The sequence below is a fragment of the Zophobas morio genome, unplaced genomic scaffold, assembly GCF_036711695.1.
Source record: "Zophobas morio isolate AGI-343-1 ecotype UQ-CSIRO unplaced genomic scaffold, CSIRO_AGI_Zmor_V1 ptg000004l, whole genome shotgun sequence".
Taxonomy (NCBI): Eukaryota; Metazoa; Arthropoda; class Insecta; order Coleoptera; family Tenebrionidae; genus Zophobas; species Zophobas morio.
This window is the reverse complement of record NW_026972109.1, coordinates 4,541,457-4,565,518: the sequence shown is the minus strand read 5'-3', so window position 1 is coordinate 4,565,518 and position 24,062 is coordinate 4,541,457. Positions and strand designations below refer to the sequence as shown.

The following is a 24,062-nucleotide window of genomic DNA, read 5'->3' as shown; positions in this document are numbered from 1 at the left end:
AATATAAAAAAAGAAGAAAGTCTGACGCCGAACTTCCTTAACATTTAAACTTCCCGCTACTGGGTTTTGGCGCCCGTATTCCGCGCCCCCTGGCGGCATCTGTCAAACGCACCTGTGAAAAGTCGTACAGCATCGTGCAGCATGAAATCGAGTTAACAAGTCATAAATCCGCACCAGTTTGTTTAATGTACAAAACAACAAACCAAAAACACATTTCATAATATCCCGTGCCCCATATCCGTCAATGGGTCTGATAATGGGCTCACTACTCTCAGAACCAGTCACCGAAAAAGAGTCCGCGGACTATTCCAATGAGAGATTTCTTTGTGGGGCAAGTTCCATGCAAGGCTGGCGCGTTAGCCAAGAGGTAACTAGCACAAATCCACTAATGCTGACTTCTCAACCACATTTATTCTAGGATGCCCACAATTGCATTCTGGACTACGACACAAACACGTCGTTTTTCGCCGTTTACGACGGCCATGGGGGCCACGAGGTGGCTCAATACTGCTCGCAGAAGCTCCCCGACTTTATCAAAGACCTTGATGACTACAAAGAGGGCAAAATCGGCGACGCGCTAACCTCGGGGTTCCTCAAATTCGACGCACTGATCGCGACGCCGGAAGTCGTCGAAGTGCTGAAAAAAATGGCTGATGAGAAGCAAGAGTGTGAAGAGAGCGACGTCGACGAGGAGGAAAATATTAAGAACTTGTACGAAGAGGCGGCTATGCCTATCGAACAAGTCATCGAGAAGTACACCTCGAGCAAAGTGAACTTGAAAAAAGACGAAGACGCGCCAGTTAAAGCTAAAAAAGATAAAGACGAGGTTGTTGCTTCGTCGGCTTCGTGTTCGAGTTCCGGCGAACCCGCGCAAAAGGATGGTGTGAGCAGTTCGACTGAAGCCGACACGAGTGGTCAGTGTTTGACGTATTTTAAGCACTAAATTTAATTGCAGCAGTTTCATTATCACTCCAACGTGATAACTCATTTATTTGCTTTTATAGCGTGTATGACTCATTTTAGAGTGTAAATCACCAGTCTTATTATATTTCTGGGTCATTCATTGTTACCAGCGTTATTTAATCGCTATAAATTAACAACAATTGACGATTTTCATTTATGTTGTTGTAGATAAAAGTACCGAGGAAAGCAAACCCGAAGCTAACGGTTCGAGTGACGTTTCACAAACCCAAACTGTTGTACCTAAAAGCTCTGAGGAGAAACCAGAAGTGGAATCCACGTTGAAAGAGCAGAAAGATGAAGCACCCATTCAGAATGGTGAAATTTCAACGCCGAGTGTGGATGCTCAAGCTAAAAGTAATGTGACTAGTTCGACGCCCGTCGAAAATGGTACACCCTCAAAAAAGGGGAAAGGGAAAGCTGTAATTAAACCAGAACCGGTGAAAACCACAAACACCAGACCAAAAAGAACCGCACAACAATTGTATAAAAATTGGTTAGATTTTGGGGAAGATAGCGAGGATTCTGATGAAGAGGATGACACGTTTGAAGGACCCAAAGGTAATTTGTGTAGGCTGTATTTCATTGGTTGGTTGCGACGTTCTGATTGGTTAATTTCTGCGAAAAATCGTTCATTGGTGGTTTTTTGTCAGGTTGGCAAATTTTATAATGGCATACCTGATTGTCAAATTGACATTTATCTGCCATCAACGTTTACTAGCTATGTTCAGAATTACCAACACAAAAATGTTTTTATTTCGGGTGCTAAATGCAGTTTGGGTTCTTAGAAAAAAAATATTTTTAAAATAATGATAAATGTCAAACTGAACAAGGAACGCCTTGTTGCCAACATAATTATTTTGACATTAAGTTTCAATAAGACCTTTTTTCGTTCGTGTTGTTACAAAGTTGGCACTAGTATTAAATTGAGAAAAAAATAAACACATCGTCTCGGCTTGCCTGGGTGAGAGCTACTTTCATGTTTTCCCGATAATTCATGACCCCGAGAATGTGAAAAATAGGTCTCTCGTTTCCGTCTAAAAAATGTATGTGATCACCCTCACGAACAATTTAATGACGTCAAAGTTTTGAAGAGTAAATGCTGTGTAAATTTTATCCAGTAACTTACTCCTGTATTTGTGGTTTATGAATCCAACTCGATTGATTGGTTAAAGTAGTACATTTTTGCAAGGAAATATGGATTTTGAAATTATGGGGCGGAGCCTATTTGCAAAATCGATATTTCTTTATAGAAATTTTTCATTTTAAACATGTTTTAGATTTCTTGTTGTGAAAAGAAATCTACACATATTAAAACAAAAAAACAAAATGTAAGCCCGCCCACCCGACCTGTCTTGATTGTGATGATTTTTTTTATTCGCCGTAAACCAAGGAGGCGGAGCTTAACTGCAAAATGCTTATTTCTTTACAAGAAATTAAAAACATGTTTTTGGGTAACGTGTTCAAAGAATACTATGTACCTATATTAAGAAAAAAAAAGGCAAAATATTAAACCCCGCCCACCCAACCTGTCTGATTTTTTTTATTCTTAGAAACTTAAAACACGTTTAACATGGTAAATTTTTGTAAGGAAATATGGATTTTGCAGTTAAGCTCCGCCCTCTTGGCTCACGACGAATAAAAAAAATCATCACAATTGAGATAGGGCGGGTGGGCGGGGCTACATTTTGTCTTCTTTTTTCTTAATATGTGCAGGCTTATTTCAACTTAAAATTAACTCTGTCACATGCAGATTTCGCCGTGTTTTCTTCTACTTGATGACTTTTTCATTGGAACACCCGTTATAAGAAATTTTGCCACATTTTAAAATTAAAGTATGTATAAAGTTGTCGAGTAACACCATCGTTCGAAACGTGGCTAAGAGTTTAACCTTTTTTATTTTCTATTACTTGAAAAAAGAAAAAAATTTGCATCGTAAATGCTATTTAAATTTTAGAAAATAACTTAATCCTGTATTTGTGGTTTATAAATCTTCCTTGATTGTCTGTCCGGGGCATCGAGATTTTTACAATTTTTTCTTAATATACATAGCCATCTTTTCACAACAAGAAACATAGAACATGGTTAAAGTAGTACATTTTTTGCAAAGAAATACGGATTTTGCAATTATGCAAAATCGAAATTTCCTTATACAAATTTTCTTTTTTAAACATGTTTTAAGTTTCATATTACGAAAAGAAGTCTACACAACATATTAAAACAAAAAAACAAAATATAAGCCCGCCCACCCGCCCTGTCTCAATTGTGATTTTTTTTTTATTCGCCGTCAACCAAGGGGGCGGAGCTTAACTGCAAAAAACTTATTCCTTTACAAGAAATTAAAAACATGTTTTTGAGTATGTGTCCAAAGAATACCATATATATTAAGAAAAAAGGGCAAAATATTAAATCCCGCCCATCCACCCTATCTCAATTGTGATGATTTTTTTTATTCGCCGTGAACCAAGAGGGCGGAGCTTAACTGCAAAATGCTTATTTCTTTACAAGAAATTAAAAACATGTTTTTGAGTATCGTGTTCAAAGAATACTATATACATATATTAAGAAAAAAAAGCAAAATATTAAACTCCGCCCACCCACTCTGTCTCAATTGTGATAATTTATTTTATTCTTAGAAACTTAAAACACGTTTAAAATGGTAAATTTTTCTAAAGAAATAAGGATTTTGCAGCTAAGCTCCGCCCTCTTGGCTCACGCCGAATTAAAAAAACAGTCACAATTGAGACAGGGTGGGTGGGCGGGCTTATATTTTGGTTTTTTGTTTTAATATGTGTAGACTTATTTCGACTTAAAACTAACTCGTCAAATGCAATTTTCGCTATGTTTTCTTCTACTTGATGACTTTTTTATTTGAACACTCGTTATAAGAAATTTTGCCACATTTTAAATTTGAAATATGTATAAAGTTGTTGAGTAACGCCATCCGTTCGAAGCGTAGCCGAGAGTTTAACAAGTTTTTTCTATTATTTGGAGAAAGGAAAAAAATTGCATACTAAATACTATTTAAATTTTATAAAATAACTTAATCCTGTATTTGTGGTTTATGAATCTTCCTTGATTGTTTGTCTTGGGCATCGAGATTTTTACAAAACATGTCCAAATTGTATTACATTTTATGCACGTTTTAAAATTCCAAAAAAAATACTAATTTCATAGTTTCCACAAAAACGATCGTCATATTATGAATAAAAAAAAACTGATTTACAAGAAATTAAAAACATGTTTTTGAGTATCGTGTTGTTCAAAGAATATCATGTAGATTAAGAAAAAAGGGCAAAATATTAAACCCCGCCCACCCGCCCTCTCTTATTTGTGATTTTTTTTTTTTTTTTATTCGCTTTGAACCAAGAGGGCGGAGCTTAACTGCAAAATGCTTATTTCTTTACATGAAATTAAAAACATATTTTTGAGTATCGTGTTCAAAGAATGCTATATACATATGTATATTAAGAAAAAAAAAGCAAAATATTAAACCCCGCCCACCCACCCTATCTCAATGCTGATGATTTTTTTATTCCTAGAAACTTAAAACACGTTTAAGATGGTAAATTTTTGTATGGAAATATGGATTTTGCAGTTAAGCTCCGCCCTCTTGGCTCACGACGAATAAAAAATATCATCACAATTGAGATAGGGCGGGTGGGCGGGGCTACATTTTGCTTTTTCTTTCTTAATGTGTGTAGACTTATTTCGACTTAAAATTAACTCTGTTAAATGCAATTTTCGCCATGTTTTCTTCTACTTCATGACTTTTTTATTTGAACACTCGTTATAAGAAATTTTGCCACATTTTAAAATTGAAGTATGTATAAAGTTGTCGAGTAACACCATCCGTTCGAAACGTAGCTGAGAGTTTAACAATTTTTTTCTATTATTTGAAGAACGAAAAAAAATGGCATAGTAAATACTATTTAAATTTTATAAAATAACTTAATCCTGTATTTGTGGTTTATGAATCTTCCTTGATTACTTGTCCTAGGCATCGAGAATTTTCCAAACCTTCCAAATTGTGTAATAACATTTTATGTACGTTTTAAAAATACCAAAAAAATTACCAGTTACAAGGTTTCCATAAAAACGACCGGCATATTGTGAGTAAAAAAAAAAACTATTTCGAAAATACCAAGTGTCAATAATTATAAATGGCTAAGAAAAAATCCTAATTAAAACTAAGAAAACAAGAGAAAATATCAAGAACCCTCGCTACGCCTCGCGCTTTAATCTTCAGTGGAAGGATAATGGTACTTTTTTCCGACATTTCTAATAGTAACAACTAATAAAGCGCTTAGTCACGTCATTTTACTACTCGAGGCGTAGCCGAGAGCTTAACATATTTTTTTTTTAATGTTTAAAAAAAGAAAATATCATTGCGTGATAAATGCTATTTATATTTTATAAAATAACTTACTCCTGCACTTGTGGTTTATGAATTATGGGGCGGAGCTTGATTGCAAAATCACCCTATCTCAATTGTGATGATTTTTTTTATTCTTAGAAACTTAAAACACGTTTAAAATGATAAATTTTTGTAAGGAAATAAGGATTTTGCAGTTAACCTCCGCTCTCTTGGCCCACGACGAATAAAAAAATTCATCACAATTGAGGTAGGGCGGGTGGGCGGGGCTACATTTTGCCTTCTTTTTTCTTAATATGTGTAGACTTTTTTCGACTTAAAATTAACTCTGTCAAATGCAATTTTTGCAAGTAAATATGGATTTTGCAATTATGGAGCAGAGCCTAATTGCAAAATCGATAATTCCGTATAGAAATTTTCCATTTTAAACATGTTTTAAGTTTCATATTATGAAAAGAAATCTACACATATTAAAACGAAAAAACAAAATCTAAGCCCGCCCACCCACCCTGTCTTGATTGTGATGATTTTTTTATTCCCCGTAAACCAAGGGGGCGGAACTTAACCGCAAAATGCTTATTTCTTTAAAAAGAAATTAAAAACATGTTTTTGAGTATCGTGTCCCAAGAATGCTATATACATATATTAAGAAAAAAAAAAGCAAAATATTAAACCCCGCCCACCCACCCTATCTCAATTGTGACGACTTTTTTATTCTTAGAAACTTAAAACACGTTTAAAATGGTAAATTTTTGTATGGAAATATGGATTTTGCAGTCAAGCTCCGCCTTCTTGGCTCAAGACGAATAAAAAAAATCATCACAATTGAGATAGGGCGGGTGGGCGGGGCTACATTTTGCCTTTTTCTTCTTAATATGTATAGATTTTTTTCGACTTAAAATTAACTCTGTCAAATACAATTTTTGCAAAGAAATATGGATTTTGCAATTAAGGGGCGGAGTCTAATTGCAAAATCGATATTTTCTTATACAAATTTTCCATTTTAAACATGTTTTAAGTTCCATATTATGAAAAGAAATCTACACATATAAAACAAAAAAACAAAACATTTTGCCTTTTTCTTCTTAATATGTATAGACTTTTTTCGACTTAAAATTAACTCTGTCAAATACAATTTTTGCAAAGAAATATGGATTTTGCAATTATGGGGCGGAGCCTAATTGCAAAATCGATATTTTCTTATACAAATTTTCCATTTTAAACATGTTTTAAGTTCCATATTATGAAAAGAAATCTACACATATAAAACAAAAAAACAAAACATAAGCCCGCCCACCCGCCCTGTCTTGATTGTGATGATTTTTTTATTCGCCGTAAACCAAGGGGGCGGAACTTAACTAACTGCAAAATGCTTATTTCTTTACAAGAAACTAAAAACATGTTTTTGAGTGTCGTGTTCAAAGAATACTATGTATATTAAAAAAAAAAGGCAAAATATTATACCCCGCCCACCCACCCTATCTCAATTGTGATGATTTTTTTTTATTCTTAGTAACTTAAAACACGTTTAAAATGGTAAATTTTTGTAAAGAAATAAGGATTTGCAGTTAAGCTCCGTCCTCAAGGCTCACGACGAATAAAAAAAATCATCACAATTGAGATAGGGCGGGGCTACATTTTGTTTTGTTTTTTTTTTTCCTTAATATTTGTAGACTTATTTCGATTTAAAATTAACTCTGTCAAATGCAATTTTCGCTATGTTTTCTTCTACTTGATGACTTTTTCATTTCAACAATGAACATCCGTTGTAAGAAATTTTGCCGCATTTTAAAATTGAAGTATTTATAAAGTTGTCCAGTAACACCATCCGTTCGAAGTGTGGCTGAGAATTTAACCTTTTTTTTTTCTATTATTTGAAAAAAGAAAAAAAATGCATATTAAATGCTATTTAAATTTTATAAAATAACTTAATCCTGTATTTGTGGTTTATGAATCTTTCTTGATTGTTTGTCCTATGCATCGAGTTTTTTACAATTTTTTTCTTAATATACAGAGCCATCTTTTCACAACAAGAAACTTTAAACGTGGTTAAAATGGATCATTTTTCAAGGAAATATGGACTCTACAATTATGGGGCAGAGCCTAATTACAAAATCAATATTTCCTTATACAAATTTTCCATTTTAAACATGTTTTAAGTTTCATGTTGTGAAAAGAAGTCTACACAAATTAAAACAAAGAAACAAAATGTAAGCCCGCCCGCCCACCCACCCTGTCTTGATTGTGATGATTTTTTATTCGCCGTAAACCAAGGGGACAGAGCTTAACTGCAAAATGCTTATTTCTTTAAAAAGAAATTAAAAACATGTGTTCCAAGAATGCTATATACATATATTTTGAAAAAAAAAGCAAAATATTAAACCCCGCCCACCCACCCTATCTCAATTGTGATGACTTTTTTTATTCTTAGAAACTTAAAACACGTTTAAAATGGTAAATTTTTGTATGGAAATATGGATTTTGTAATTAAGCTGCGCCTTTTTTGGCTCACGACGAATAAAAAAAAAACATCACAATTGAGATAAGGCGGGTGGCGGGGCTACATTTTGTCTTTGTTTTTTCTTAATCTGTGTAGACTTATTTCGATTTAAAATTAACTCTGTCAAATGCAATTTTCGCTATATTTTTTTTTACTTGATGGCTTTTTCATTTGAACATCCGTTATAAGAAATTTTGCCACATTTTAAAATTGAAGTACATATGTATAAAAAATATAGTAAATGCTATTTAAATTTTATAAAATAACTTAATCCTGTATTTGTGGCTTATGAATCCGCCTTGATTGTTTACCCTAGGCATTCCGATTGTTGCAAAACAATCCAAATTGTATGGTGACATTTTATTTACTTTTTTTTTTTGCCAAAAAAAATTACCATTGTTTTGTTTTGTTCATAAATATTGCATCTAAAATTTAATGATGAATGATTTTAGAGCATTTGGTTGTGCAATTTTTAAGTTAATTTGTAAAATGTTGTTACGTAATTTTGATTTTTTTCGCAAAAATCTGGACGTCCTAACGTAAAAAATCAATGCGGATTCATAAACCACACATAGAAGTATCTTATTTTAAGAAATTTAAGTAGCATTTAGCACTCAGAATTTCGAGATGGCGTCTTAAATTGTTGATTGGGATGCTGAGACAAATTTTGGTTAACATTTGACCACCTACAGGATGGTCCTAAAATTCATATAAAATTTCACAACAATCAGTCCAGTAGTTTTGGAGATTATAGAAATACGGAAACGGGAAACCTGTTTTTATACCCAAAGGTCATGAAAATTTAATTAAATTTGCCCAAATAAATTTCGGTTGGCACTCTTTGTAATTTGTGAAAAATCTTGACTAACTCTGAAGAGGACGAATAATTTCAATTAATATTCATAACAGAAGAAAGTTCAGAGGACGAGGGCGACGGCGTCAACGTCTCCGTCGACGCGTCAGAAGACAGCTCCGAAGAAGGCGAAGACGCGAACGAGGAGGACCTCGAAGACGACGACGACGACGACGATGAAGACGAGGCAAGATTCCCTTTCCGCGCAGACATGACAGAGCGACCGGGCGTCGACAGCGGGTGCACCGCAGTAGTCGCATTGTTAAAAGGCAACAAACTATACGTGGCAAACGCGGGCGACTCGCGTTGCGTAGTGTGCCGAAACGGTAACCCAAAAAAACCACAATTTCGTAAAAATAACCCAAACTTTGTAGGCAAAGCGGTCGCGATGAGTCTCGACCACAAACCGGAGGACGAACCCGAAATGCAGAGGATAGTGAAAGCGGGCGGCGAAGTTTTCAACGACGGTCGCGTCAACGGGGGGCTGAATTTATCGAGAGCTATAGGAGACCACGCATACAAGAAAAACAAAGAACTGTCGGACCGCGAGCAGATGATCACGGCTTTGCCCGACATAAAGACCTTGACGATAGATCCGACCGACGACGAGTTCATGGTGCTCGCCTGCGACGGCATTTGGAATTCCATGTCGAATCAAGAGGTTGTTGATTTTGTGAAGACGCGCTTGCAGGAAGGTCGGGAGAAATTGTCGCAGATTTGTGAGGAGGTGAGACAGCGAGTTTGTGATGCAAGGGTTTTAATTGTTGTTTCAGATGTTTGATCACTGTCTGGCTCCTAGTGATGGTATGGGTTGTGACGGTTGTGACAACATGACCTCGATCATAGTGAAGTTTAAATCAAACTTTAAAAGAGCTATTTCACCGCAATGTGAAGAAAACACGAAACGGGCAAAGACTGAATCAGACAGTAATGTACAGGTCCATACAACAGTATAAGGTTTTCTATACACAGATTCTATGTATGTTTTATTTTTAATCACTCCATTCTTCTTATTTTAATAACAGTGTGAGAGATCAGCATTGTCTTTACTTCGGTTTTTCTATGATGATGTTTCTGTTATACAGTTCTTTGTTGCTAAACGCCATGGTGTAGGTGCCTTCAGTTAAAATAAACACCGTGGTGGTAATATATTATAGATTTGTACAATATAGCTGTATTTTAATATTCTTATCATGTATTGTTAATTCTAATTCCTGGAGAATGAGCCGGAGGTAATTTAATTGTAATTTTTTAGTTGCGTCTCAGGACACGTCGTTTGTAAGTCACTGAATTGTGTATTTTGTAGTTTAATTTAATCGTAAGTTTTGTGTATTTATTTTAAACATGAATTTGGTAGATCAGACCTAGTAAGGAAAATTGTTACAATAAAAGATTCTGTAATAAATTATTAATATATTTTTAATAAGGAAATTTACAACGATGCTCGTTTCTAACATTTTGATCTGTAGGATTTTTTTTCAGTCATAGAAACGAAAATAACTTCTATATTTTTACGAATTCGTGTTTATTTTTGTAACTTTTTTAATGCGTAATTGCATCGACAATGTAAAATATTCACGTAGAATTTTTGAGTTACTTAATTCACATTAAAGTTGTTGATACGACGGAATTAATGTATTACTTAAGACTGGTTTGTAGATAATTTTTTCAGATAACCTTAACGAACCTTCTGTGGAGATACACAAATTTTCATAGTGTTCCAGAAACATTAATCAATTTTAGTGTCAGTGGCGGCTCGTCATGACGTGTTCGTTGGGTCAATTACAAATATTGACCTCGGAAAGAGATTTCCCCCTGTGACTTATAGTAAAATTAATTTAAAGTAGACGGAGTCAAATACTACCATGGATATTTTTACGACAGAGAATACAAGTGTGCAACACCGCTATTTTTTATTACAGAACATATGTATTACAATATTAGAACAACTATTTTATCAAAGATCACAGTAACAACTTGACGATAAAATAAAATTCAATCTTCATGTCTCAATAAATTAAATAAGCCAATGAAATTCGAGGGTGAATGTGAGTAGGACTAGTTGTATCTTTTTTTATTTACATTCCACTATTTCTTAATTCAAAATAATATCGAAACATGAAAAATCCTAAAAATAAAGAAAATAAAAAACTGGAACGAGATATTGTAAATCGGAAATTTGAAGAATTGAAAAATGGAGAAATGAAGAACTAAAAAATTGAAGAATTGAAGAATGAAAAAATTTTAAAACCCAATAATTGAAAAATCTAAAATCGAAAAATTCAAAAAGTGAAAACTTACAAATTTATAATTAGATGTTTAAAAGGAAAACTAGAAACATTGCAAATTAAACATTGAAGATCCGAACATTTGGAAAATCGAGAAACTAAAAAATCTAAAGTGGAAAAATCTAAAACTCGAAGAATTGCAAATCGAAAATTTGAAAAAACGGAAAATTGAAAAAAATTAAGTTGAGAAAACAAAAAATTATTAAATAGTAATGGAAAATTTGAAAAACTAAAAATAAACCGAAACAAAAAACTAAAAATCGAAAATTTGAAGAGTTGAAAAATTTTAAACTTAGGAATTCAAAACTGGGGGAATTTTAAATGGAAAAATTGCAAAATCTAATAACTGAAGAAATGAAAAATTGAAATTAAAAAATATATAAAATCGTAATAGTGAAAAATCGAAAAACTGTAAAGAAATGAAAAATTAAAGAATCGAAAAATTCAAAAGTTAAATAGAAAATTCGTGAAATTTTAAATGGAAAAACTGCAAAATCCAAAAACTGAAAAAAATTAAAAAAAAAACAAAACTGAAGAAAAGAATAACTGAAAAATTGCAATTCGAAAAACTGAAGAAGCGAAGAATTTTTGAAAGTTTTTACATGTTTAAAATGAAAACTAGAAAAATCGAGAAACTGAAGATCTAAAATTTAAAACTTGTAATTGCAAACCGAAAAATTACAAATCGGAACACTGAAAAATTTTAGTTTATAAAAAAGAAAAATTATAAAATAAGATCTTTGAAAAACCTAAAAATTTAAGAGATGAAAGAAAAATTGGAAAATTGAAAACTTGGAAAATTGCAACTGAAAAAAAAAACAGTATTTATCAATATAAAATCCACTTTTCTTCCAATAAAATGACTGATCGAGAAGAAAACGGGGGGGGGCGGGACCACTTTGAAGTTTTTTTCAATCGTAGATTCGAACACTTGACAAAATAAAATATTATCTTCATCTCTCAGTAAATAAAATAAGCCTTAGTGAAATTCAAGGGTGAAGGTGGGTCGGATTTTTTTTTGTTTAGATTCCACTATTTATTATTCAAAATAAAATCGAAAAATCCTAAAAATAAAGAAAATAAGAAAGCAAATAACTGCAAATCTAAAATTTGAAGAAATGAAAAAACTTTAAAACCCAATAATTGAAAATGGAAAAGTTGGAAAATTGAAAAACAAAAAAAACGGAAAACTGAACAAATGAAATTGAGAAAACAAAAAATTATTGAATCGTAACTGAAAATTTGAGAAACTGTAAAAATAAAAAAACCGAAACGAAAAACTAGAAATTGAAAAATCGGATGATTTTTTTTTCCTCTACTCTGTAATTTCTCTGTTAAATAAAAATAATTGCTAATCGAAAATTTGAAGAAACGGAAAACTGAAAAAACAAAGTTATTGAATCAACATTGAAAATTTGAAAAACTGTAAATATAAAAAAATATATAAAACCGAAACGAAAAATTGAAAATTGAAGAAATGAAAACTTAGAGTTCAAAGAGTCAAAAATTTGAAATTTTAAACTCGAGAAATTTTAAATGGAAAAATTGCAAAATCTAATAACTGAAAAAACAAAAACAAAATAAAAATCTCGAAGTCGCAAATCCAAAAACTGAAGAAATGAAAAATTGAAAAATTTGAAGAAACGAAAAAGTGACATTAAAAAAACAAAAAAATTAAAATTATAAAATCGTAATATTGAAAAATTAAAAACGAACGAGAAAAGAAATGGAAAATTAAAGAGTCGAAAAATTGAAAAATTAGAAATTGAAAATTCGAGGAATGCTAAAAGGGAAAAACTGAAAAAAAAAACAGAAAACTGAAAGCCCGCAAATCGAAAAACTGAAGAAGCGAAAAATTTTAAAAGTTATTACATGTTTAAAATGAAAACTAGCAAAATCGAGAAACTGAAAATCTAAAATTAAAAAAACGAAAAATTAAAAATTGAAAACCCCTGAAATTGCAAACCGAAAAATTGAAAACTGAGATATTATAAAATCAAAACTTTGAAAAACTGAAAAATTGAAAAAATAAAGAAAATAAAAACAGAAGCGAAAAACTGCAAACCTAAAAATCTATTTTTCGGTTTGCAATTTTATGAGTTTTCAATTTTTGGATTTTCCAATTTTTCTTTCATCTCTTCGGTTTTTTATTTTCTTTATTTTTTCAACTTTTCGGTTTTCAGTGTTCTGATTTTGTAATTTCTCTTTTTTTCAATGTGAAATTTCAGTTTTTGGAATTTACAATTTTCCGATTTGCAATTTTTCGGTTTTCATTTTTTCAATTTTTCGGTTCTTCAATTTTTGATTTGCAATTTTTCTAGTTTTCGTTTTAAATATATGAACTATTCATAATTTTTATAATTTTACAATTTTATGATTTTAGAATTTTTTGATTTTTAATTTTCGAAAAACTGAAAAATAGAAACGTCCAAAAGTTGGAAAATCGCAAAGCTGAAAAATTTAAAAATGAAAACTCGAATTGCAAATCATAAAATTGAAGAACAAAAAAAGAATTGAAAAATTGCAAATCGAAAATTTGAAGAAACGAAAAATTGAAATTGAAGAAACAAAAAATTATAAAATCCCAACATTTAAAAATTGTAAAACAAAGAAAAATCGAAGAAATTAAAAAATTTGAAAACCCAATAATTGAAAAATGGAAAAATTGTAAAATCGAAAAAGTGAGGATTTTTAAAAATTATAGATGTTTAAAAGGAAAACTAGAAAATTTGAAAAATCGACAAACTAAAAAATCTAAAATTGAAAAAAAGAAAAACTAAAAATCTAAAAGTCGAAAAATTGAAACATTGTAAAAATCAAAAAATGAAACATCCAAAACTTGGAAAATCGAAAAATTGAAAAATTTTACAATGAAAACTCGAAGAATTATGGTAAAATTGAAAAACAAAAAAAAAACGAAGAATTGAAAAATTGCAAATCGAAAATTGGAAGAAACGGAAAATTAAAAAAACTGAAATTGAAAAAACAAAAAATTATTAAATCGTAGCACTGAAAATTTGAAAAACTAAAAATAAAAAACAAAGGGAAAAACTAAAAATTGAAAATTTGAAGAAACGAAAAATTCAAAAATTAGAAGTTGAAAACTTGAAGAATTGCTAATCGAAAATTTGAAGAAACGGAAAATTGAAAAAAAAGGTTAAACCATAACACTGAAAATTTGAAAAACTGTAAATATAAAAAAATATATAAAACCGAAACGAAAAATTAGAAAGTTGAAAAATACAAAAATTTGAAATTGAAAACGAGAAATTTTAAATTCTAATAACTGAAGAAATGAAAAATTGAAAAATTTGAAGGGACGAAAAATTGGAATTAAATAAACAAAAAATAAAAATTATAAAATCGTAATATTGAAAAATCTAAAAACTAACAAAAAATAAAAAACGAAACGAGAAACTGAGGATCGAAAATTTGAAGTAATGGAAAATGAAAGAGTCGAAAAATTGAAAAATTAGAAATTGAAAATTCGAGGAATGTTAAAAGGGAAAAACTGAAAAATTACAAACCGAAAAATTGAAGAAGCAAAACATTTTAAAAGTTACTACATGTTTAAAATTAAAACTAGAAAAATCGAGAAACTGAAAATCTAAAATTAAAAAAACGAAAAATTGAAAAAATAACGAAAATAAAAAACCGAAGCGAAAAACTGCAAACCAAAAAATCTATTTTACGGTTTGCAATTTTATGAGTTTTCACTTTTCGGATTTTCCAATTTTTCTTTCATCTTTTCGGTTTTTTATTTTCTTTATTTTTTCAACTTTTCGGTTTGCAATGTTCTGATTTTGTAATTTTTTTTTCAATGTGAAATTTTTCAGTTTTTGGAATTTCCAATTTTTCAAGTCCTATATTTTTAATTTTTCGATTCTTCAATTTTTGATTTGCAATTTTTCTAGTTTTCATTTTAAATATGTACAATAGTATTCATAATTTTATAATTTTAGAATTTTTTGATTTTTAATTTTCGAAAAACTGAAAAATAGAAACATCCAAAAGTTGGAAAATCGGAAAACTGAAAAATTTTAAAATGAAAACTCGAAGAATTGCAAATCATAAATTTGAAGAACAAAAAAAGAATTGAAAAATTGCAAATCGAAAATTTGAAGAAACGAAAAATTGGAAAAATTGAAATTGAAGAAATAAAAAAATTTGAACTCAATAATTGAAAAATTGTAAAATCCAAAAATTGAAGTGAAGATTTTTAAAAATTATAGATAGATGTTTAAAAGGAAAACTAGAAAATTTGAAAAATCGAGAAACTAAAAAATCTAAAATTGAAAAAAAGAAAAATTAAAAATCTGAATGTCGAAAAATTGAAACATTGTAAAAATTAAAAAATGATACATCCAAAACTTGGAAAATCGAAAAACTGAAAAATTTTAAAATGAAAACTCGGAAGAATTGCATATCGTAAAATTGAAAAACAAAAAAAAAATTGAAAAATTGCAAATCGACAAATTTAAAAAACTGACATTGAAAAAACAAAAAATTATTAAATCATAACACTGAAAATTTGAAACACTAAAAATTGAAAACCAAAGGGGAAAACTAAAAACTGAAAATTTGAAGAAATAAAAAATTCAAAAATTAGAAGTTGAAAATTCGAGGAATGTTAAAAGGGAAAAACTGAAAAATCGCAAATCGAAAAACTGAAAAATTACAAACCGAAAAATTGAAGAAGCGAAAAATTTTAAAAGTTATTATTACATGTTTAAAATGAAAACTAGAAAAATCGAGAAACTGAAAATCTAAAATTAAAAAAAACGAAAAATTAAAAATTTAAAACCCCTGAAATTGAAAACTGAAATACATATTATAAAATCAAAATTTTGAAAAACTGAAAAATTGAAAAAAATGAACAAAATAAAAAACCGAAGCAAAAAACTGCAAACCTAAAAATTTATTTTTCTGTTTGCAATTTTATGAGTTTTTAATTTTTAAATTTTCAATTTTTCTTTCATGTCTTCAATTTTTAGGTTTGTAGTTTTTCGTTTCGGTTTTTTATTTTTTCAACTTTTCGGTTTTTCAGCTCCTAGATTTTTAATTTTTCGGTTCTTCAGTTTTTGATTTGCAATTTTTCCAGTTTTTATTTTAAATATGTAGTACATATTCATAATTTTTATAATTTTTCATTTTTTCAATTTTATGATTTTTTGATTTTTAATTTATTTTCGAAAAACTGAAAAATAGAAGCATCCAAAAGTTGGAAAATCGGACAAATGAAAAATTTAAAAATGAAAATTCGAAGAATTGCAGATCATAAAATTGAAGAACAAAAAAAGAACTGAAAAATTGCAAATCGAAAATTTGAAGAAACAAAAATTGGAAAAATTGAAATTGAAGAAACAAAAAATTATAAAATCGCAACATTGAAAAATTGGAAAATGAAGAAAAATCGAAGAAATGAAAAAATTTGAAAACTCAATAATTGAAAAATTGTAAAATCGAAAAACTGAAAAAGTGAAGATTTTTAAAAATTATAGATGGATATTTAAAAGGAAACTAGAAAATTTGAAAAATCGAGAAACTAAAAAATCTAAAATTGAAAAAAAGAAAAATTAAAAATCTAAAAGTCGAAAACTGAAAAATTTTAAAATGTAAACTCGAAAAATTGCATATCGTAAAATTGAAAAACCAAAAAAAAATTGAAAAATTGCAAATCGACAAATTTAAAAAACTTAAATTGAAAAAACAAAAAATTATTAAATCGTAACACTGAAAATTTGAAACACTAATAAAAATTAAAAACCAAAGGGGAAAACTAAAAATTGAAAATTTGAAGAAATACGAAATAAAAAATTCAAAAACTAGAAGTTGAAAACTCGAGAAATTTTAAATGGAAAAAAATGCAAAATTCAGAAACTGAAAAATCGCAAATCGAAAAATTGAAGAACCTAAAAATTGAAAACTGGAAAATTATAAAATCACTACGTTGAAAAACCGCAAAATTCAAAAAATAAAGAAAAAAACGAAACGAAAAACTGCAAATCGAAAATTCGAAAAACCAAAAATTTAAAAATTACAAAACTGAAATATCCAAAAGTTGGAAAATTGAAACTGAAGAAACAAAAAATTATAAAATCGAAAAATTGTAAAAATAAAGAACATAAACCGAATCGAAAATTCGAAAATATGAAGAAATGAGGAAACGGAAACTCAACGACGCTCAACAACCACTATGGATATTTTTAGGATGGAGAATACAAATATGCAACACTTCTATTTTTTATTACAGTACATATGTATTACAATATTAGAACAACTATTTTATCAAAGATCACAGAAACAACTTGACAACAAAATCGTTACACAATTAGTTTCTTTTTGTAATTTCATGAAATACAATACGCATATTTATTCATTAAAAATAAAGTAATAATAAAATTGCCTCTTGAATTTGGCACCAGTCCTGCGCCACACATCATGCAATTCATAAAACCACAAAGAGATTATAAAATCTGCAGTATCACAACTCACTTTGTTGTTACAAATTATATGACATGGAAGACAGAAATCGCCAATAAAAGTGCATATAAATAAATACTGTTCATTAGTTGCAGATATGAACATGTACTCTAGATTAGTCCTCGCAATTTAGGCCACAGTTTTTTAAACTCCCAAAATCAAATTCTGAGAAAAACACCATCAGCAATAGTAACATATCACCAAGCAAATGAACGAAGGAACACATCTTTGGAAATCAGAGATCATATCAAAACAGACTTGGTAGCGATACCAAAACAACAAACAAATTAACACAAATGTGGCCCAAACCCGACCAGTTTAAACAAATACGACAATAGTTAGGCTTGATTATTAGACTTGTTAGACCTGAGCCGGTCGAGTCCTGAGCGCTCCTCTTCTTCGTCGCTCGTGTAGGAAGACATACCAGAAACGGCGCCTCTCGTAGTAACCTGCATTAATTCTTGATCCGGGGCATTTCTATTTTCGTACAACAAAATATTCAACGTCTCTTCGTAAATCCTCGCTTCAGGACATTCCACTTTCGTGTGCTTCTTATCTGTAGCGTACACAATCGAAGTACAGCACACCTCCGAAACCTTCTTGCCATGTCCATAAAAGACCCAACAACAAATCTCACTCGTACTAATCACGTCCTTCAAAAACAAGACTCGATTGCTATACCACAGCGACAGCTTATCAAACAACTCGATATTTTTCAACAAATTATCATCAGAAGTGGTCGTATAGGAATACTTGTTATTGTGCCGATTGATTAAAAGTTTAATAGCGGGCTTGGTTGTCGAACTTATCAACAGCTCCTCTTCCTTCTGCGAGGTGATAAGCGGGACTTTGCAAATGGGGTCGTGGTCGCTCCTTTCCTTCTTGGCTAGCGCTTGAGTGCACGATTCCGCCAGCTCCGCTATGCAGTAATACTTAGCTTCGGCGTAAAACTCCGCTATTTCTTTGCTGCTTTCAGGCAGCGACACGTTCCCATCCCGCAGGAAGTTTAAAATAGCCCCAAAGTGCTTGCCACATCGGTCTATCAAAATCCACCCTGAAGACAACTTTCTGGAGAATTGTACACAGTGATTATTATCTTCTTACCATGAGAAAAAACTGGGTGGTTGGGCGGGGCCACTTTGAGGTTTTTTTCAATCATAGATTCGAACACTTGACTCAATCTTCATCTCTTACTAAATAAAATAAACCAATGAAAGTCAAAAGTGTAGGTGGGTTGGATTAGTTTTAATTTTTTTTTTTTTTTAGATTACACTATCAATATAAAATCCACTTTTCGTCCAATAAAATGAGTGATCGAGAAAAAAACCGGGTGGGTGGGCGGGGCCATTTTGAAGTTTTTTTTCAATCATAGATTCGAACACTTTACAAAATAAAATTCAACCTTCATCTCCCAATAAATAAAATAAGCCAATGAAACTTTCGGTGAAGGTGGGTGGGATTAGTTTTACCGTTTTACTTTTTTTGCTTAGATTCCACTATTTATTAATTCAAAATAAAATCGAAAAACCCTAAAAATAAAGAAAATAAGGAACTGGAACGAGATACTGCAAATCGAAAATTTGAAGAAATGAAAAAAATTTAAAACTCAGTAATTGAAAAATGGAAAAATTCTAAAATTGAAAAAGTGAAACCTTTTAAAAATTATAATTAGAGAGAGAGATAGGAAAACTAGAAAATTGCAAATCGAACATTGAAGGATTGAAAGTTTGAAAAATCGAGAAACTAAATCTAAAATGGAAAAAAAGAAAAATTAAAAATCTAAAAGTCGAAAAATTGAAGACATAAAAAACTGGAAAATTGTAAAAATCTAAAAAATAAAATATCCAAAAGACGGAAGGACGAAAAACTGAAAAATTTTTAAATGAAAACTCGAAGAATTGCAAATCGAAAATTTGAAAAAACGGGAAATTGAAAAAAAATTAAATTGAGAAAACAAAAAATTATTAAATCGTAGGTAACTGAAAATTTGAAAAACTAAAAATAAAAAACCGAAACGAAAAACTAAAAATTGGAAATTGAAAAGTCGGCAAATTTTAAATGGAAAAATTACAAAATCCAGTAACTGAAGAAACAAAAAAAAAATGAAAATCGCAAATCCAAAAACTGAAGAAATGAAAAATTGAAACTTTTGGAGGAACGAAAAATTGAAATTAAAAGAAATATATATAAAATCAAAAATTAAAGAGTCGAAAAATTCAAAAATTAGAAGTTGAAACTCCGGGAAATTTTAAATGGAAAAACTGAAAAAATGTTAAAAAACAAAACTGAAAAAGCGATAAATGTTTGAAAGTTATTACATGTTTAAAATGAAAACTAGAAAAATCGAGAAAATGAAAATCTAAAATTAAAAAAACTAAAAATTAAAATCGAATAATTGAGAAGTTAAAAATTTAAAACCTCTGAACTTGCAAATCGAAACATTGAAAAATTCTAAAATTTCAGTTTGTAAAAAAGAAAAATTATAAAATAAGAACTTTGAAAAATTGGAAAAATGAAGAAAATAATAAAAAAAGGAAACGAAAAGCTGCAAATCGAAAATTTGAAGAAATGGATAAATAATTAAAGAGTTGAAAATTCAAAAATTAGAAATTGAAAATGCGGGAAATTTTTAAACTAAAAAAATTAAAAAACAACTTTTTGAAAGTTATTACGTGTTTAAAATGAAAACTAGAAAAATCAAGAAACTGAAAATCTAAAAATTAAAGAGATGAAAGATAAATTGGAAAATCAAAGAATAGAACATTTAAAAATTGAAAACTCCTAAAATTGCAAACTGAAAAAAACCGTATTTTCAATATAAAATCCACTTTTCTTCCAATAAAATGAGTGATCGAGAAGAAAACGGGGTGGGTGGGCGGGGCCACTTGAAGTTTTTTTTAAACATTCGACCACTTGACTCTTCAATGAAATAAACCAATGAAATTTAAGGGTGAAGATGGGTGGGATTAGTTTTACCTTTTTTGTTTAGATTCCACTATTTATTAATTCAAAATAAAATCGAAACTCGAAAAATCGTAAAAATAAACAAAATAAAACACTGAAACGAGATATTACAAATCGAAAATTTGGAGAATTGAAGAATTAAAAAATTGAAAAATCAAAGAAATGAAAAAATTTTAAAATTGAAAAAATGAAAATTTTTACATAAATTTGAAAAATCGAGAAACTAAAAAAATTAAAATTGAAAAAAAGAAAAATTGAAGACAAAAAATTGAAAAATTGTGAAAATCTAAAAAATGAAGTATCCAAAAGTTGGAAAATCGAAAAACTGCAAAATTTTTAACTGAAAACTTGAAGAATTGCCAATCGAAAATTTGAAGAAACGGAAAACTGAGAAAATAAAAAGTTATTGAATCGTACATAACATTGAAAATTTGAAAAACTGTAAATATAAAAAAATATATAAAACCGAAACGAAAAATGAGAGTTGAAAAATTGAAAAATTAGAAATTGAAAATTTGAGGAATGTTAAAAGGGGAAAAACTGAAAAAATGAAAAAAATAAAAAACTGAGAAATGGAAAATCGAAAAATTTTAAAAGTTATTACATATTTAAAATGAAAACTAGAAAAATCGAAACTGAAAATTTAAAATTAAAAAAACGACAAATTAAAAATTTAAAACCCCTGAAATTGCAAACCGAAAAATTGAAAAACTGAAATATTATAAAATCAAAACTTTGAAAAACTGAAAAATTAAAAAATAAAGAAAATAAAAAACCGAAGCGAAAAACTGCAAACCCAAAAATCTATTTTTCGGTTTGCATTTTATGAGTTTTCAATTTTTGGATGTTCCAATTTTTCTTTCATCTCTTCGGTTTTGTATTTTCTTTATTTTTTCAACTTTTCGGTTTTAAATGTTCTGATTTTGTAAATTTTTTTTCAATGTGAAATTTTTCAGTTTTTGGAATTTCCAATTTTTCGGTTTTCATTTTTTCGATTTTTCAACTCCTAGATTTTTAATTTTTCGGTTCTTCAATTTTTGATTTGCAATTTTTCTAGTTTTCATTTTAAATATGTATGTATTATTCATAATTTTTATAATTTTTCATTTTTTCAATTTTATGATTTTAGAATTTTTTGATTTTTAATTTTCGAAAAACTGAAAAATAGAAACATCCAAAAGTTGGAAAATCGGAAAACTGAAAAATTTTAAAATGAAAACTTGAAGAATTGCTAATCGAAAATTTGAAGAAACGGAAAATTGAAAAAACAAAGTTATTGAATCAACACTGAAAATTTGAAAAACTGTAAATATAAAAAAATATATAAAACCGAACTGAAAAATTGAAAATTGAAGAAATGAAAAATTAGACTTGAAAAATTCAAAAATTTGAAATTGAAAACTCGAGAAATTTTAAATGGAAAAATCTAATAACGGAAGAAACAAAAACAAAATACAAATCTGAAAATCGCAAATCCAAAAACTGAAAAAATGAAAAATTAAAAAATTTGAAGAAACGATAAATTGAAATTAAAAAAATCAAAATTAAAGAGTCGAAAAATTGAAAATTTGAGGAATGTTAAAAGGGAAAAACTGAAAAAATGAAAAAAAAAAAAAAACCAGAAGTGGAAAATCGAAAAATTTTAAAAGTTATTACATGTTTAAAATGAAAACTAGAAAAATCGAGAAAAATCAGAACTTTGAAAAACCGAAAAATTGAAAAAATAAAGAAAAAAGCCGAAACGAAAATCTGCAAATCGAAAACTTGAAGAGATGAAAGAAAAATTGGAAAATCGAAAGATTGAAAATTGAAAACTCGTAAAATTGCAAACCGAAAAATAGCAAAGTCTAAAACAATAAAAAAAGAATTTAAAAAATAAATTGCAAATTGAAAATTTGAAAAAACGAAAAATTGAAACTGAAATGAGAAAACGAAAACTCAACGACACTCAACAACTACTATGGATATTTTTAGGACGGAGAATACAAATATGCAACACTTCTATTTTTTATTACAGTACATATGTATTACAATATTAGAACAACTATTTTATCAAAGATCACAGAAACAACTTGACAACAAAATCGTTACACAATTAGTTTCTTTTTGTAATTTCATGAAATACAATACGCATATTTATTCATTAAAAATAAAGTAATAATAAAATTGCCTCTCGAATTTGGCACCAGTCCTGCGCCACACATCATGCAATTCATAAAACCACAAAGAGATTATAAAATCTGCAGTATCACAACTCACTTTGTTGTTACAAATTATATGACATGGAAGACAGAAATCGCCAATAAAAGTGCATATAAATAAATACTGTTCATTAGTTGCAGATATGAACATGTACTTTAGATTAGTCCTCGCAATTTAGGCCACAGTTTTTTAAACTCCCAAAAATCAAATTCTGAGAAAAACACCATCAGCAATAGTAACATATCACCAAGCAAATGAACGAAGGAACACATCTTTGGAAATCAGAGATCATATCAAAACAGACTTGGTAGCGATACCAAAACAACAAACAAATTAACACAAATGTGGCCCAAACCCGACCAGTTTAAACAAATACGACAATAGTTAGGCTTGATTATTAGACTTGTTAGACCTGAGCCGGTCGAGTCCTGAGCGCTCCTCTTCTTCGTCGCTCGTGTAGGAAGACATACCAGAAACGGCGCCTCTCGTAGTAACCTGCATTAATTCTTGATCCGGGGCATTTCTATTTTCATACAACAAAATATTCAACGTCTCTTCGTAAATCCTCGCTTCGGGACATTCCACTTTCGTGTGCTTCTTATCCGTAGCGTACACAATCGAAGTGCAGCACACCTCCGAAACCTTCTTGCCATGTCCATAAAAGACCCAACAACAAATCTCACTCGTACTAATCACGTCCTTCAAAAACAAGACTCGATTGCTATACCACAGCGACAGCTTATCAAACAACTCGATATTTTTCAACAAATTATCATCAGAAGTGGTTGTATAGGAATACTTGTTATTGTGCCGATTGATTAAAAGTTTAATAGCGGGCTTGGTTGTCGAACTTATCAACAGCTCCTCTTCCTTCTGCGAGGTGATAAGCGGGACTTTGCAAATGGGGTCGTGGTCGCTCCTTTCCTTCTTAGCTAGCGCTTGAGTGCACGATTCCGCCAGCTCCGCTATGCAGTAATACTTAGCTTCGGCGTACAACTCCGCTATTTCTTTGCTGCTTTCAGGCAGCGACACGTTTCCATCCCGCAGGAAGTTTAAAATAGCCCCAAAGTGCTTGCCACATCGGTCTATCAAAATCCACCCTGAAGACAACTTTGTCGAGAAGTGTACACAATGATTATTATCGTCTTACCATCCGAATCCGACAAAACTTCCATTCTACCACTAAACATCGCCCGCAACATCGTATCGTGCTTCGTAAGGGTTCCAATGGTGGTGTAATGAAGACACCCCCCAACGTTAAGCTTGACGTACTGGGAGGGGTTACCTTTAATCACAGTCTTACCCGACATGGTTTTTGTTTCAGATTTCAACATTCAAACTGTTGGAAATACCAAAATGGTAAATTTCTAATCAAAAACTCATTAATTGTTATCAATGGGGGCCATTTTGGATCTGTTGTGTTTTTATTTTTTTTAG

General features: G+C 30.0%; 3 protein-coding genes across 3 annotated transcripts; 1 reads left to right on the top strand and 2 right to left on the bottom strand.

Moving 5' to 3' along the window:
- Window positions 1-96: 96 nt before the first annotated feature.
- LOC135138231 (uncharacterized) lies at window positions 97-10,119 on the top strand. Its single transcript, XM_064068161.1, has 6 exons — window positions 97-367; window positions 419-914; window positions 1,132-1,521; window positions 8,745-9,014; window positions 9,063-9,415; window positions 9,462-10,119. The coding sequence occupies exons 1-6, from the start codon at window positions 245-247 to the stop codon at window positions 9,642-9,644; spliced, it is 1,815 nt and encodes a 604-aa protein (XP_063924231.1). The 5' UTR covers window positions 97-244; the 3' UTR covers window positions 9,645-10,119.
- Window positions 10,120-17,205: 7,086 nt separating this feature from the next.
- On the bottom strand, window positions 17,206-18,646 carry LOC135133685 (BTB/POZ domain-containing adapter for CUL3-mediated RhoA degradation protein 3-like). The gene is made up of 2 exons (XM_064062162.1): window positions 18,631-18,646; window positions 17,206-18,558 (listed from the first exon to the last, which is right to left on the bottom strand). The coding sequence occupies exons 1-2, from the start codon at window positions 18,644-18,646 to the stop codon at window positions 17,798-17,800; spliced, it is 777 nt and encodes a 258-aa protein (XP_063918232.1). The 3' UTR covers window positions 17,206-17,797.
- A 3,771-nt stretch (window positions 18,647-22,417) lies between these two features.
- On the bottom strand, window positions 22,418-24,053 carry LOC135138211 (BTB/POZ domain-containing adapter for CUL3-mediated RhoA degradation protein 3-like). The gene is made up of 2 exons (XM_064068138.1): window positions 23,776-24,053; window positions 22,418-23,725 (listed from the first exon to the last, which is right to left on the bottom strand). The coding sequence occupies exons 1-2, from the start codon at window positions 23,957-23,959 to the stop codon at window positions 23,010-23,012; spliced, it is 900 nt and encodes a 299-aa protein (XP_063924208.1). The 5' UTR covers window positions 23,960-24,053; the 3' UTR covers window positions 22,418-23,009.
- Between the last annotated feature and the right edge of the window lie 9 nt (window positions 24,054-24,062).

Bases quoted from the DNA above. Each gene is read 5' to 3' on its own strand.
- LOC135138211 (XM_064068138.1), bottom strand. From the start codon at position 23,959: ATGTTGAAATCTGAAACAAAAACCATGTCGGGTAAGACTGTGATTAAA. The intron at 23,726-23,775 runs GTAAGACGATAA...AGTTGTCTTCAG, and splicing joins AGTTTTGTCGGATTCGGATG to GGTGGATTTTGATAGACCGA.
- LOC135138231 (XM_064068161.1), top strand. From the start codon at position 245: ATGGGTCTGATAATGGGCTCACTACTCTCAGAACCAGTCACCGAAAAA. The intron at 368-418 runs GTAACTAGCACA...CATTTATTCTAG, and splicing joins GCTGGCGCGTTAGCCAAGAG to GATGCCCACAATTGCATTCT. The intron at 9,015-9,062 runs GTAACCCAAAAA...CAAACTTTGTAG, and splicing joins TTGCGTAGTGTGCCGAAACG to GCAAAGCGGTCGCGATGAGT.